The sequence below is a fragment of the Falco peregrinus genome, chromosome 1, assembly GCF_023634155.1.
Source record: "Falco peregrinus isolate bFalPer1 chromosome 1, bFalPer1.pri, whole genome shotgun sequence".
Classification (NCBI taxonomy): Eukaryota; Metazoa; Chordata; class Aves; order Falconiformes; family Falconidae; genus Falco; species Falco peregrinus.
The window spans coordinates 46,964,658-46,978,364 of NC_073721.1; the positions used below are offsets into that span (position 1 = coordinate 46,964,658).

At 65.1% G+C, this 13,707-nt stretch overlaps 1 protein-coding gene across 4 annotated transcripts in view; it reads left to right on the top strand.

The window, feature by feature from the left end:
• The first annotated feature begins 3,993 nt into the window (after positions 1–3,993).
• The window catches only part of ABCA2 (ATP binding cassette subfamily A member 2), a 34,225-nt gene continuing 24,511 nt past the window's right edge, over positions 3,994–13,707 (top strand). For 3 of the 4 annotated variants that reach the window (XM_055815514.1, XM_055815515.1, XM_055815526.1), the window contains exons 1-3: positions 3,994–4,255; positions 10,749–10,842; positions 13,221–13,332. In XM_055815514.1, the coding sequence (XP_055671489.1) occupies positions 4,190–4,255; positions 10,749–10,842; positions 13,221–13,332 (272 nt within the window). In that variant the 5' untranslated portion in view covers positions 3,994–4,189. Of the gene's footprint in view, positions 4,256–10,748; positions 10,843–11,795; positions 13,333–13,707 lie in introns of those variants that run through there. The other variant, XM_055815520.1, reaches the window with a different exon arrangement.

The window sequence follows — 13,707 nt, forward strand, 5'->3', positions numbered from 1 at the left end:
TGAGCCCCAGCGGGCTGCTCTGCCCACACACTCCTGCTGCCTGCCAGAGCCATGGCTGTGCAGGGGGTAGAGCTGCCTGTGGGGCTGGGCTGAGCCCATGGGGCAGCTCTGCTAGCTGGCAGCTTTCTGCCAAAGCACACCCCACAAACACTCTTTTGCTGACATCATTAATATATTGATGATGATGATGATTATTGTTGGGTCCAGCTGTGCCCTCCTGGCACATGCAGCTTGCTCTGAAATCACCCAGGAGCAGCTGAACAGCGAGATGCTCATATTTGGCTCAGGCTGGAACCAGGCGCTTCCTTGGTGTTTGCTGCCACCCATGGCAGAGCTGGTGGGGATGGAGGGGGGGGCTCAGGCCCAGAGCCTCTGCCTGCCACTGCCACTGGCACCACCTGTGCCCACAGCCGGGCCATGGCTGATCCCATCCCGGCGCGTGCTGGGAAGGAGCCGGTGCCTTGCCTGGGTGCACGTGCTGGGGGGTTCAATGCTGCCTGCACTGAGACGGGTGCAGGCAGGGCCCTGCCTTCAGCCTCACCAAGGTGCCTCCTGTCTGCCACCCGCAGCCTGACTGAAAACAGGATACCAGCCTCGTTGGCTCCCACTGATTCATCTTGAAACCATCAGCTAAAGTCGCACCAGCAGCTCCTCGGTGCTGCCAGGCCCCAGGCACCTGCCCTGGCCGGGATGTTTTCTGCCAAAAGGGGAAGCGGGCGAGTGCATACCTTGGGAGCACCTGCATGGAGAGCTGCCTCCTGCACCCTAGCTCTGGACCTGCCCCTGTCCCACTATTGCCACACACTTGGCTGTTTTCTTTCCTGGCATTGCTGTCTGAGCACCAAGTCTCCCCAAAAGCCCTGGCAGGAGAAAAGAAATGGGGAAACTGAGGCAGAGGCAGGTGGGGGGGGGGGGCCCCCGAGGCATGCAGCACTGTCCCTAGAGCTGGCAAGGGCATGCCCTGGCACACGCAGAGCTGGCGGTGGGGCCCCAAACTGTTCCCTGGGGGTCCTCGGGCTGCTCAAGCACCCCTGGGGTCTGCACTCCCTGCTGCACCCTTGCTCCCGCTGCCTGCCCGGCTCCTGGGAGCAAGGATGGCCACAGTGCTGGTGGCAGGGCGTGGGGCCAGGCAGCGGCTGGGCACAGCGCTTTGGCACGGTGCCGGGGTGTAGCAGGGCTCTGCGGTTTCAGTGCCGCCCTGGGAGCCCTCAAAGGCCAACTGCAGCTCAGAGGCTGGGTGTTTTTTCCTCCCCAGCCATGTCCCCTGTTTCCTGTTATCTTTTCTCACCCCCTTGCTGCATTTCTTCCCCTGCGTGACTGAGAGCCCAGATACCGGGCACCGCACAGCCCACGGGGCGCTCTTCCCAGCACAGCTTGCCCCAACCCTGCCGGCTGCAGGCAGCGCTCCGTGCCTGGCTGAAGCTGCCAGTATCATCCCTGCCCCTGTCCCCTTCTCCCCTAGGGAGACATGGGACAGGTTCGTTCCCCTCCGTTGGAGGACAGCACTGGGGACAGCACTGGCCACAAGGTTTCCATGGGGAATGCAGGATAGGTGGTGGAGCAGGAGGGAGCTTTTCCCCAGCAATCGCAGTTGTCAGCCCCAAGTGCTGCCCCAGGACACCCCAGCAGCAGGGACGATGCCCTGTGGAGTACTTCCAGCCAGTGGGTCCAGACACCTTGACCCCTGTGGCCCAGGGACGAAGCAGCGCAGTGGCGGAGGCTGGAGCTGCCTAATTGCTCTGAGCCAGCCTGGGACCCAGGGCAGCCCTGCTCTGGGTGGGCTGGGCAGAAGTCCCCAGCACCCAGGGCCAGACTGTGGCACCATGGGGTGACACCTGACCTCACCAGCACAGAACAGGGAGTTTTGCTTGGGTGGCTGCTGCCATCTGCAGATGACCCCACACAGCTAGAGGAGCTTGGCCACCCTGCAAGGAAGTCCCGAGAGGTGCTCAGGGTTCAGGGAGGAGATGGGCCACCAGTTCCCTGGGGCTTCAGGGTCCCAGATCCACGGAGGAGATGGGCCGCTGGGTCCTGGGGGCTGTGCTGCCCCATGGCATTCTGCTGGGTCTGTCTCTTGCTGGTACCTCGTGAGGCTTCACGGTCAGGCCGAGCAGAAGAACAGTGAAGCTCAGCAGGACCCACCCAGGGGCGGCAGGAGGAAGGAGACCCAGGTGGGGGGTTTGAGCCCGCATCACCCGCAGTCCCACCCACGAGACTCTCTGCGGTGCCCCCAGGCTGGGGACCCACTGTGCTGCAGAGCAGGGGTTTTGCGGTGTTCTAGGTGTGGGCTGGGGACAACCTACATGCAATCCCTTGAGAGGAGCCAAGGGTGCACGCATCCCTCCCTCCCCAGGGACCAAGTAACCACCACTGCTGGAGCAAGGTTCGGGGCTGGACAGCCGGGCTGAACCCCCACAGCCCCGCTTACCTCGACACCAGATCTCCCCAGTATTTCCAAGCTGGGGAAAACACCAGCAAACCTCAGGGTCATCCCGGTGCAGCAGCTCCCAAGTTACTCATGCCAGCAAGTGCAGGTGGAAAGGCACCGAGCCAGTCCCAGCCACCCTCTGCCTGGCTCCTCTTGATGCCAGGAGCTCTGCTGCCCGCTCACCTGCCCGTCACCCCGCAGCCCCTCCAGAACAGCCTCCCCAAGGCACCGAGCGGGGCCCACGTGGTGCCTCTCCACCACCGCATCCCCTGGGCATCCCTTGTCCTCCCTCACCTCAACACAACGTTTCGCCCAGAAGTTTTGTGAATAATGGCACTTTGTGGCAGGACAAGGGGAGCTTTTGTTAGGGCGCTGGCAGCTGTCACCGAGCCTGCCCGAAACGCAGTCACCCTTAGCAACACCACTTGGGGCTGGGGCAGCCGAGTGGTTACTCACAGCTTGAGTGGTTACTCACAGCTTGAGTGGTTACTCACAGCTCAGCCTGCCGGCTGCACTTGGCCCTGAAAACAGCACAGAGACAGAGATGGTTAAAGATAGTGCAGGAGAGAGGGGGGCAGCGGGGAGGGGGGGACAGATGTGAAGTGGAGAGGCCCAGGGGAAGGGAGGGAGGGAGAGAAGGATGGATGGAAGGATGGAGGGATGGAAGGAAGGACGGATGGGAACTGGCCATGTTCAGTGCTTACTGCTGTTGAGGGCATCCTTCCCAGCTTGGAGTCCCAGCTGGGCTGTGGGTACAGCTTGCTGCAGGCAGGTTGGTCCCCTCCAAGAACACATGTGGGCACCCCAACCCCACCACTTGTCTGTGGGACAGCTAGGCAGGAGCTGCGGGCAGCCGGGGCTGAGCAGGGCAACCAGCGTTGGGGGGGACAGCACGCAGACCCCCACAGCAAGCCTGATCTTGGGGGGGGGGGAACGACGGAGGGGCTCAGCAAGGGGTGACCCCGCTGTACCTCCAGCTCATAGAGGTGCAGGGGCAGCTCCAGGCAAGGGGCCCGCGTGTTTCCCAGCCCCAGCACCCCCCCGGGGCAGGACCCCCCCGGGGCAGCCCCTCCCTGGGGAGACTCGGGTGCCACAGCGGCCACCGCTGCGCCGGGGGGCTCCGTGCCTCGGTTTCCCCGGGAGAAGCGGCACCCACCAGCGAGTGCCCGCCTGGCAGTGAACCCGCGGGGGTCCGGCACAGCTGCCGGGGCTGCAGGGGCGCCCCGAGACACTGAAGGGGGCGGGGGACGGGACGGGCCGAGCCAGGCCGAGCTGTGCCATGCCGATCCAGGCCGTGCCGTGCAGCGCCGAGCCGAGCTGTGCCGAGCCAAGCCGTGCCGTGCCAAGCCGAGCCAAGCCAAGCCAGGCCAGGCCGTGCTGTGTCGTGTTGTGCCGAGCCGAGGCAGGCCAAGCCGTGCTGTGCCGTGCCGTGCCGTGCCGTGCCGTGCCGTGCCGTGCCGTGCCGTGCCGTGCCGAGCCGAACCGGGAGGTGCAGCCGTGCCCCGGCGGTGCCTTTAAGGGGCGGTGGCAGGCGGGCGGCCCCGGGCGGGGGGTGGTGCTGCGCAAGGCCGGGCCGAGCCGAGCCGAGCCGGGCCAGGCGCGGCGGGGCCGGGGCTGCAGCCGGAGGCCGGGGCGCTCCCTCCCAGCCTGCTGCGGACAAAGGCGGTGGCGGCGGCCCGGTGGGCTATGGCGGTGGGCGGCGGGTGATCTGCGGTGCCGAGCGGGGGCGGCCCCTGCGGCGGGGCCCGGCCCGGCCCGGCCATGGGGTTCCTGCACCAGCTCCATCTCCTGCTCTGGAAGAATGTGACGCTGAAGCGGCGCAGCCCGGTGAGCGCGGGGGCGGCGGTCCCGGCGGGGGTCCCGGCGGGCTTCCCCCCACCCCCCTTCCCCTCCGCAGCCTCGGGCAGCGAGGCCGCCGAGCAGGGGAGGCTCGGCGGGGCGGGGGGGGGGGGCCCGGGGTGCAGGAGGGGCGCGCAGCCAGTTGTGTGTCGTCCCCCCAGCCGGGGGTCGGGGTTCTTCGCTGCGCGCCCCCGTTGCCGGTGCGGTATCTGCTCGCGGGGGGCTGCAGGGGGCGCGGGTACCGTCCGTGCGTGAGCCCCGGGGCGGCGAGGAGCGCCCGGCCACCGGCACGTCGGGCCCCCTCAGCCCTGGCGTGCTCCCCCACACCCCCACCCCCTCCCCGCGGTCGTGGGGCAGCAACAGTTGGGTCTCCCCTGCCCCGCTCGCACCCCGTGCCCGTGGGGCCGCTGCAGGAGGCCGGAGCCGGGGGCTGGATGCCACCTCCCACCCGGCCCCTCCGCACTGTGCAGCATCTCCCTCCCCGGCACGGCCCCCTCTCGTGTCCCCAGTACCCCGGGCACCTGCCAGCCCTGTCCCTGGTCCCCAGAGCTGCCCCAGCGGGGGGGCGAGCTCTCCCCCAGCCCTCGGTATCTGCAGGCTATAAATAGGTTTCCAAATCATATGTGGGTCAGAGCTGCCTCTCCCCCGTGGGCTGGAGAGGGGCCGCTCCCACGTTCGGAGCTGGGGGCTCCCGGGGAGCTGCTCCCCCTCCCGCGGGTGGCAGGGGGGGCAGGACGGTGTCTTCCCTGCCGGGGTCGCCGGTCCCGTGTCACTCAGCGTCACCCAGCCCCGGCCTGGCCTGCCTGGCAGCTCCTGTGCAGGGCTGCCCTGCGGGGGGGGGGCAGGCGGGACCCCCGGGAGGGACCCGCGGCCCGGCGGGACCCCGGGCAGCGGCGCAGGCAGGGGGATGGGTGCGCTGGGTGCCGAGGGAGCCAGTTATTTTTAGAGGGTGGGGGAGGGTAGCGAACTGCTGCTCCCGAGCTGGCAATCCTGGCTCCTCTTCCCCCTCCCAAATATCCTGCAGGCCTGATCCTGCTTGCTTTCCCTCGCCAGCATCGCGCCCCCCCCCCCCCCCGCCCCCCCCCCCCTCGTCCGGCTGGCCGGAGCACCAGCCTGGGCTGGGGGTGGGCAGGGGAGGGTGTGGGCTGGGTGGGCAAAGGCCTGCCTTGCAGGCAGGTGCCCGCTACATGGGTAGCCCCTGTGCCCCCAAAACGGGCCAGGGGAATGATGCTCTTCGGCTGAGTCATCTCTGCTCCCTACCCTGAGCAGAGCTGCACATCCATGGCAAAAGACTGCCTGGCGCTGGTGTGCCAGGGACCCCTGCCCGTGAGGATGAGCTGTGCCCTAGCATCTGCAGCTGGCCCCAACCTGGCCCTCATGGCCGGTGGGCTTCCAGGCTGGGGGTGTGCATGGTTTTTGAGGACCTGTCTCTGCCTGAGCATCCCCAGCCCCACAGGCAGCATGGGGGTGCAGCATCGGAAGCTGCAGCCATAGGAGGAGGATGAGGAGCCCATGCCTGGTCCCCCCCATGTGCAGGGACTGTCACTGGAGTGCCCTGCTTGCTGCAGGCAGGGTGGCAGGGGAAGGACCAGTGCCTCCTCACCTACCCAGTGATGCTGCATGTGGATGGGGCCTGCAGAGGACCAGCCCCATGCCCAGGTGAGAGCTGCCCCGGGTGCCACAGGTGCTCGTGGATGCATTTGGCACAGCCCCCGAGGCAGTTGTGCCCGGGGGTGATGTGTGTGCCCATGTGTGTCATCAGCTTCCTTGTGCTCCTGCTGCATACAAGTCACCTCGCACTCTGCATCTGCGCAGGGGGCATCATCCTGCCCGCTCCTGAGGGTGCACCGCCCTCTCCCAGCAGCCTGAGAGCAGAGCTGCTGTTGCTGGCCGGGGCAGAGTCAGGCCCCGTGCCAGATCCCAGCCTCATCAGCCCGTATCTTGCTCTTCATCGGGGTTCCCGTGGCACAGGTCTGCTCTGGTCTCATCCAGAGCTGGATGTTTCACCAAGCAAAACCAGATCCGTTTTGCAGTGGGCTGGTCCTGCCGCAGCAGGCAGAGGCTGGGGGGACTGGAATAGAGGGAGTGGGGTAGGCATGAGACCCCTCCCCTGCTGGGGGTTCACCCCAGAGGGGTCAGAGTTGGGGGTTGCTGGGCTTCTCCCAGGTCCTACGCAGTGAGCCTGGTGTGTGCCCTGTCCTTGCCCTGCCAGCAGCTGCCCGCTGGCACAGCGCTGTGCTGCCTGGGCATGGGTGCATTGCCACAGTGCGCTTCCCTCCCAGCAGCGTGCAGAATGTGGCCCCAGTGCTGTGGGGTGGGGAGCAGGCAGCTCACCTTTGGCTGAGGATGCTGGGCTGGGATATAAGAGATGGGGCCAGTCCCCTGCGCTGCCTCTGAAAGCTGGTGGCCCTGGGGGGGGTCCCCGCTGCCCCTGGCACCAGGGGCTGTTTGGGGAGCAGCATTGCAGCGAGGTGCAGCAGTGGTTTTGGGACAGACTTTGTCCGCAGGCGCTTGGTGAGGACTTGGCTGGTCTGCTTGAGGATGCAGTGGTGGTGGGTACAGGGAGGCTGTGCGACCTGGTGGCCTTTGAGAGAGGTGTGCTCCTGACCCACGGTGCCATGTGTCACCCGCTCCTGTAACCGTCTTGGTCACCAGACAAGCTCACCTGCAGCCTGGTGCGGGTGATGCTGGGCACTGTCCTGTGATGCCTCTCTAAGGTCTTGCACCCAGCCCATGAGAGTGTTGGACTTTGCCCGGTGTGGCTGAGCTGTTCGTGGGGCTGCTCTGGGATTTGGCTGTGATTTTATTCTTCCCGGGGCAGAAATTCAGGCAGGAACCCTGGGATGATGGAGGTTTGAGCAGAGCAGCATCAGCAGCCCTCGGTGGAGGGAATGGGGAGTCCCTTGGGGTGCAGATGGCAACCCCGGGTGGTGCAGGCTGTGCCATTGCCTGTGTCACCTTGGCTCTGCCGGGATGTGGGTTGAGCTCAGCTGTGTGTATCTTAAGGGATGGGCTCCTTGATGACTCTTGTTAGCCGGTTTATACCGATGTCAGATGTAGAATTAATAGGTGATCTCTCAGAAGTTATTGCGGGCACAGTTCAGGGTGTTCAGCCGCCTTCTCTGGGGCTCTCTGTGCCACACGTGTGGGACAGGATGGTGGCTGCAGCAGGAGCTGCTGGTCCTGAAGTGCTGGTGATGAAGTGTGCTGCCGGGTTTTGTTTGACCCTGGGAAATGTTGGTGGTTCAGGGCTCTTCTGGAGGACCAGGGAGCAGGAGTTGAGGCTCCCAGTGGTGCTTCAGCGTCGCAGTGTGTTGGTGGGGTTCCCATGGTGGGGGCCCTGGGGTGGGTGGGAGGGTGCGCTTGGGGCAGGGGAGAGCTGGGCAGCGGTGTGGCTGCTTTGCCCTGTGCAGGATCTGTGCCTTCAGCTTCTTGGCCAAGAGCTGGGAAGCTCCCACCACACCAAGGAGTTATCTACCCCTTTCTCCCTGGCTGGTGGGAGCGGAGCTGGGGGGGCATCTTGATGCATCCAAAATAAGAAAGGCTGAAATTTGGGGTGCTGGTGGGGTTCTGCTGCAGCATCCCTGGTGGACAGGGCACTCTGTGGAGATGGTGCTGGCTCCTGCAGCAGGAATCGATTGGGTGCTGCTCCAGCTCAGGGTGCTCTTTGCCCCCTCGCTGCCTGCAGCCGGTGTGGGGGAGGGCCGGTGCAGCACCAGGCGAGGCAGCGTCTGGCAGTGTCCCTGTGAATCCTGGCTCGAAGGGTGGCAGCGGGGGCACCTGTTGCAGAGCGATTGGTGGCCTTGGTGGTCCAGAGGGTGGGTGGCCATGAGCTGCCAGGCCTGCAGAGCTCCTGGCCAGTGGGGGGCTGCGGGGGGGCTGGCACCTTCCTCCGCACTGCAGCTGCCAGCACAGTCCCACCCGTGCTCAGGCTGGGCACCTTGTGCTGGTGGGAGGGTGGCCATGTCCCAGTGCCATGTGCTGGTGCAGGAGCGCTGTCAACGGCGTGTCCCCATCGGCTTAGCAAACTGGTGCTCAGCTGACACAGCACCGTGGGGCTGGCATGGGGGAGAACTCTGGCTTTCCTTGGGGTCCCAGCTCAAGGAGAGGTGCTGGCAAATCCCAGTGGGAATTTCCTCCTCTTCCTCCAGCTTCCCCAAGGCATGTCCCTGGGCTGCCATGCTGGGGCCGCTGGGCAGGGGATGAGGGGTGGGGGACATGCCCTCTCTGGGGGCTGGTGGCAGGGGGACAAGAGGTGACGGGCACAACTTGCACTGAGCAGAAGTGTGACCAGAGGCAGAGGGGGTGGCAGCCAGGCTTTGGCAGGGGGTCAGCAGCCCCTGGGTCTGGCCTTGGCTGTCCACATGGGTCATGCACAGGCAGGTGACCTCGGGGAGCCCTGGCAGGTGCTCAGCTGGCGCGACCCCAGGGGGCTGAGGTTCCCTTGGGACAGCATCCCTTCCCCCTGCTGCATGCTGGTGCCTCTGTCCCACTACGGCTGTGGGGCAGCCCTGGCCTCCCCCGCACCTGGGAAGCCCCCTCAGGGGCAGTCCTGGGGACCAGAGGGGCAGGCTGGTGAGCCCCGCTCTGCTGCCACGTCTGTCCATCACTGTGTCACCCTGGGTACTGGTGGCAGGTGACAGCCTGCCCTGGCACTGGGGTATGTGGTGGTGCAAGGGAGGTCAGGGACAGAGGACGGAGTTGAGTAAAAGGTCAATGACCTTTTGCTTAAAAAAAAATAATAATAAAAAAAAAAATTACGACAAGCAGGTCCCTCGTGTTGCCACCAAGGACCCGGCAGCCCCCAAGGGAGGCTGGTACGGCGCGGAGTGGTGGTGGATGGATGGTCCCACAGGCGCCTGGGCACAGAGGCACGATTGTCCGCCTGGTAAACAGGCGGGGGGGGGGGGGGGGGGGGGAGGGTGCAGGCAGGGAGTGGCAGGGTAGGCAGAGCAGTCAGGGTGTCCTTTGTCACCTCCCTCGCACAGGGACAGTGCCACCAGTGACTGTGCCTGGGACTGGTGGTGCTGGAAGGATGGGGAACCCCTGGCACTGCTCCTTGGGGCATCTGCTGGCCCCGTTGCCTCCAGCCTTTCCCTCTGGTCTCTGCCTCCCCCAGAATCAGCACCTCTGGGAGTGGGGAGGGCAGCACGGGGGACACCCGTGGGTGCAGCCATGCCTGTCCCACAGCCCTGTCACCCATGGTGCCCGCAGGAGTGCTGCAGACACGTGCCGGCGTGGGTCTGGGTGCGGGATCCCTCTGCTCGCTGCCTTTTGCTGGACTGCTGTGACTTTCCCGTGTGAGGCCAGCACGGAGGTGATACGGTTGGGGACAGGAGGGCCTGATCCTGTCACTGGCTGCCAGCTGCATCCTTCCACCTGCCCTGTTAAGGCTCTCTCTTGCCACCCTGCTGGCATGGCCCTCTGGCACCTGGTCACTGTGGGTGACTGGATTGGTGCGGGAGCTCGGTGGGAGCTGCTGGCTCTATAGTGAGCACTTTCCCAGCAGCAGAGCTGGGGCCTGTCCTGCCTGTGGTGGCAGTGGGTTCCACAGTCTCAGTGACAGCCTGGGGTCTGAAGGGAGCTGAGGCTGGCTCACCTCACCCTGTGCCTCAGTTTCCCCACCTACAGTAGTTTCCCTCCACTTGGCAGTGAGGGCAATGGGGCTGTGACATGGCCGGGGTACTCCCAGTGCAAACTAGCACTGGCTGTGCTGGCAGCATGCTGGGTGCCTGCTCCTGCTGGTGGCTGAAGGTGCTGATGACCATCCCCAGGGCCTCTGGGCATGGAACCCAGCCTGGGCTGCCTGTTCGATTTGGGTCAGGGATTCCTGGGGATTTGCTGTGATTTACCATATGCTGCTGGTGGAAATCCTGTGCAGCTGTAGCCTTCTAGAAGGGCACAGAGGGAGTGCCAGGCCCCACCTCCACTGCTCACTGCCTGCACCTGGAGCTGGTGCCAGGGCCTGGCTGACTCAAACCTCACCCTGATGGTGTTGGGGTCTGCCTCTTGCCTGGCCCCACAGGTGGGATGCAGTGGTGGCACAGGTGGCAGGGGGACGTCATGCCAGGCAGCTAGTGGCTGTGAGGGCACTGCTGGGATGGGGGCCTGCAGCTCTTTGCATCCATAAGGATTTGGGGTCATCTCCTCTGGGCAGCCCCAGGCGCGGTGGCCTGTCGAGGCTGGGCTCAAGCCCCAGCACCCTGTTTGCATCACTGGCATAGGGATCCATCCCCTCTGTGGTACCCTCTCCTGTCCTGAGGTGCCCACCGAGCAGGATGGATCAGGCAGGGACAAGAAGATCCTTGGGTGCCCAGGGACCTGCTTGCCTCTGGCTGAGCTGTGATGGTGCCACCAGCAAGACGTGGGCATGGTGCTGCACTGCACCCGAGCCCTGGGGACCCCCATCCTGCTCACGTTCGTCCTTGATAGCTGGTCCTGTCACCGGATGTCATGATCCTCTGCTTTGTGTCATCCCCAGTGGGTGCTGGCCTTTGAGATCTTCATTCCCCTGGTGCTCTTCTTCATCCTCCTGGGGCTGAGGCAGAAGAAGCCAACTATCCCTGTGAAAGAAGGTGAGTGCCAGCAGGGTGGTGCCCGGGGTACCCCCACTTGGGGTCATCCTGAGGCTCTAGGGAGCTGCTCCAGCCCCCCACGGACAGCCTGGGGGTGCGGGCCACCACAGCTGGCAGGGACCCAGAGGGGCCTTTTGGGGGACGTGGCGCTGGGCAGGGGCTGCAGCCGGGGGCTGGCAGGGCAGACACAGGGGGGCTGGAAAGCCAGGGTCAGTCCCAGCTGGGGGCGGCTCCCCTGGGGGTGGCAGCACCAACCAGCCTGTGGCTGCCATCAGCAGGGACGTTTTGTTGGGGGAAGGGGGAGCTGGATGGTTCTGGGACAGCCACCATCCCCCTGAGTGCTCAAAAAGCAGCCGGGGGTGGCACTGGGAAGGGCTCCCCAGCTCCTCACCATGTTGGGATGGAAAGTGCACAGGGTGGAGCCCCGTGCCTGGCTGGGGGGTGGTGGGGCTCTGGGGCCCTTGGCAAGGTGACAAATTGATGGGACTGGAGCTGGGGACTCCTGGAGATGTGCAGCCAGAGCTGTGGGTTCTGGTGCCTGTGGGCTGTGCTGCTGGGAGGAGGTGGCGGAGTGGGACTGCCGGCTCCCCAGGACCAGCATCTGGATGTCCCGGGGGATGCCTACCCTGGTGGGTGCCCTTGTGTGGGTGGCACGGTGGGGCCAGGGGGAGATGCTGGGGGCCGGCGGCAGTGGTGACCCAACATAAGGATCTCCAAGCCTGTGTTTCAGCACATGCCAGCGAGGGAGAGCCCAGCTGCGAGCGTGGGTCCGGCTGCAGGCGGTGGCAGGCGCTGCCCTGCTTCCTGACGTGTGCTCTGTGTTGTGTGGGTTTTTTTTTTTTTGTTTGTTTGTTTTCTTTCTTTCTTTCTTTCTTTTTTGGCTCACGTTTTCTTTTTCTTTCCCACCACCTCCCCTGCCCGCCTGCCCTCCATGCCTCTACTGCATGCGCCAGTCTGTAAGTTGGTGGGGTTGGTGGGTGCCTCCCCCCCTTCCCCTGCCTGTGCCAGCCATGTATTTTGGGGAGAAAGAGCCCAGTTTGGATCAACTCACTCTGGCCTAATCCTCTGTAACCCCGTTGTCTTCCTCCATGGCTGGTGAAGATGAGCTTGGGCAGCGCAGTGTGTCCCCTACCTGCTCCTCCCCGGGGGCTGCCCAGCTAGGACTGGCCCATGATGGTGTCCCCACTGAGTTGGTGCTGTCCCTATTGGGTTGGCAGTGCTGGGGCCACTGGAAGTGATGCCCCTGGCCTCCTGGGCTGCAGAGGGCTCTCCTGGGGTGGACCCTACCGGGTATTGGCACCCATGTGGTGACCTGTCATCACCTAGTCTTGCCTGTGCTTCTCCTGGGCTGGTCCCCAAGGGGATGAAGATAGCTCCCACACCTGCACTGCCACCGGGTCCCTGTCCTGGTGCCTTGTAGCTGGGACAAGCCAGGTCATGGCACTACTAGGACCCTGGAGGCCAGCGAGATGCCACCCATGCGCTGGCTTTGTCACCAAAGCATGGCATGGCCGCTGCTGTCTGTCCTGCCACCCCATCAGGCTCTGGCCTGTCCCACACCACGCCCATCCCTGCCCTGGGCTGTCCCTTGTTCCTGCCAGAAGCCCATCTTCACCAGCCCCTGCCCGTCACAGCCGTGCTAACAGCACTGACCCACTTCTAACCATGGGGCCAGCGGCTGGGGTGGCGAGAGCAGGGTCCCTGCCAGCACTGCCCAGTGACAACCTCTGGTCCCCTTCCCTGCCCCGGGGAAGGACGTGGAAAGACCCTGGCAGGGGCGATGGCTCAGCGTGGGCAGAGGTGGGGGAAGGTTTGCCGTCCCCTTGCTGCTACTTATTTCTTCCATCTTCCCACCCCAACGTGTCTCCATTTCCACCCACCTCCAGCAGCCGCACGTCGGGGCAGCTGGGCAGGGGGCAGGTGGGGGGCTTGGGGAGCTGCGGGTGACAGCTCTGTTTTCCCTGTGGTATTCTTCCTCCTCCTCCTCTTCCTCTGGAGTTTCGGCGGTGCCTCTGAGGTTACTAACAAGAGAGGCCAGGGGAGGTTGGCAGCCGGTCTGGGACCAAGTAGCAGAAGTCGGGCATCTTCCTGGGGCGGGAGGGACCTGCCACCCGGGGGGAGCGGGCAAGGCCAAGAGGGCAGGAGCCAGGGTGGCAGGAGCTGCCAAGATGCCCAGGGAGCCATCAGCCAGGGATGACTTTGGTGGGAAAGCTGCAGACTTCTGTCCTGGGCTGCCAACCTCCTGCGGGGCTTGCAGGGCGCAGCGCGCGCTTCTCTGAACTGAGTGTCTGTCTCTCTGGTGGTCCCCCCCCCCCACCCCCCCCCCCTCCCTGCCCGCACCTTTCCTGGCCTCTTCTGCGCTCTCTTGCTGGCTGCAGCTTTCTACACGGCGGCCCCGCTCACCTCGGCCGGGATCCTGCCCGTCATGCAGTCCCTGTGCCCTGACGGCCAGCGCGACGAGTTTGGCTTCCTGCAGTACTCCAACTCCACGTGAGTCCTTCCTTGAGTCCTTCCTTGAGTCCTCCCATCCCGCACGCTTCTCCCTCCCATCCCGCACGCTTCTCCCTCCCATCCCGCACGCTTCTCCCTCCCATCCCGCACGCTTCTCCCTCCCATCCCGCACGCTTCTCCCTCCCATCCCGCACGCTTCTCCCTCCCATCCCGCACGCTTCTCCCTCCCATCCCGCACGCTTCTCCCTCCCATCCCGCACGCTTCTCCCTCCCATCCCGCACGCTTCTCCCTCCCATCCCGCACGCTTCTCCCTCCCATCCCGCACGCTTCTCCCTCCCATCCCGCACGCTTCTCCCTCCCATCCCGCACGCTTCTCCCTCCCATCCCGCACGCTTCTCCCTCCCATCCCGCAC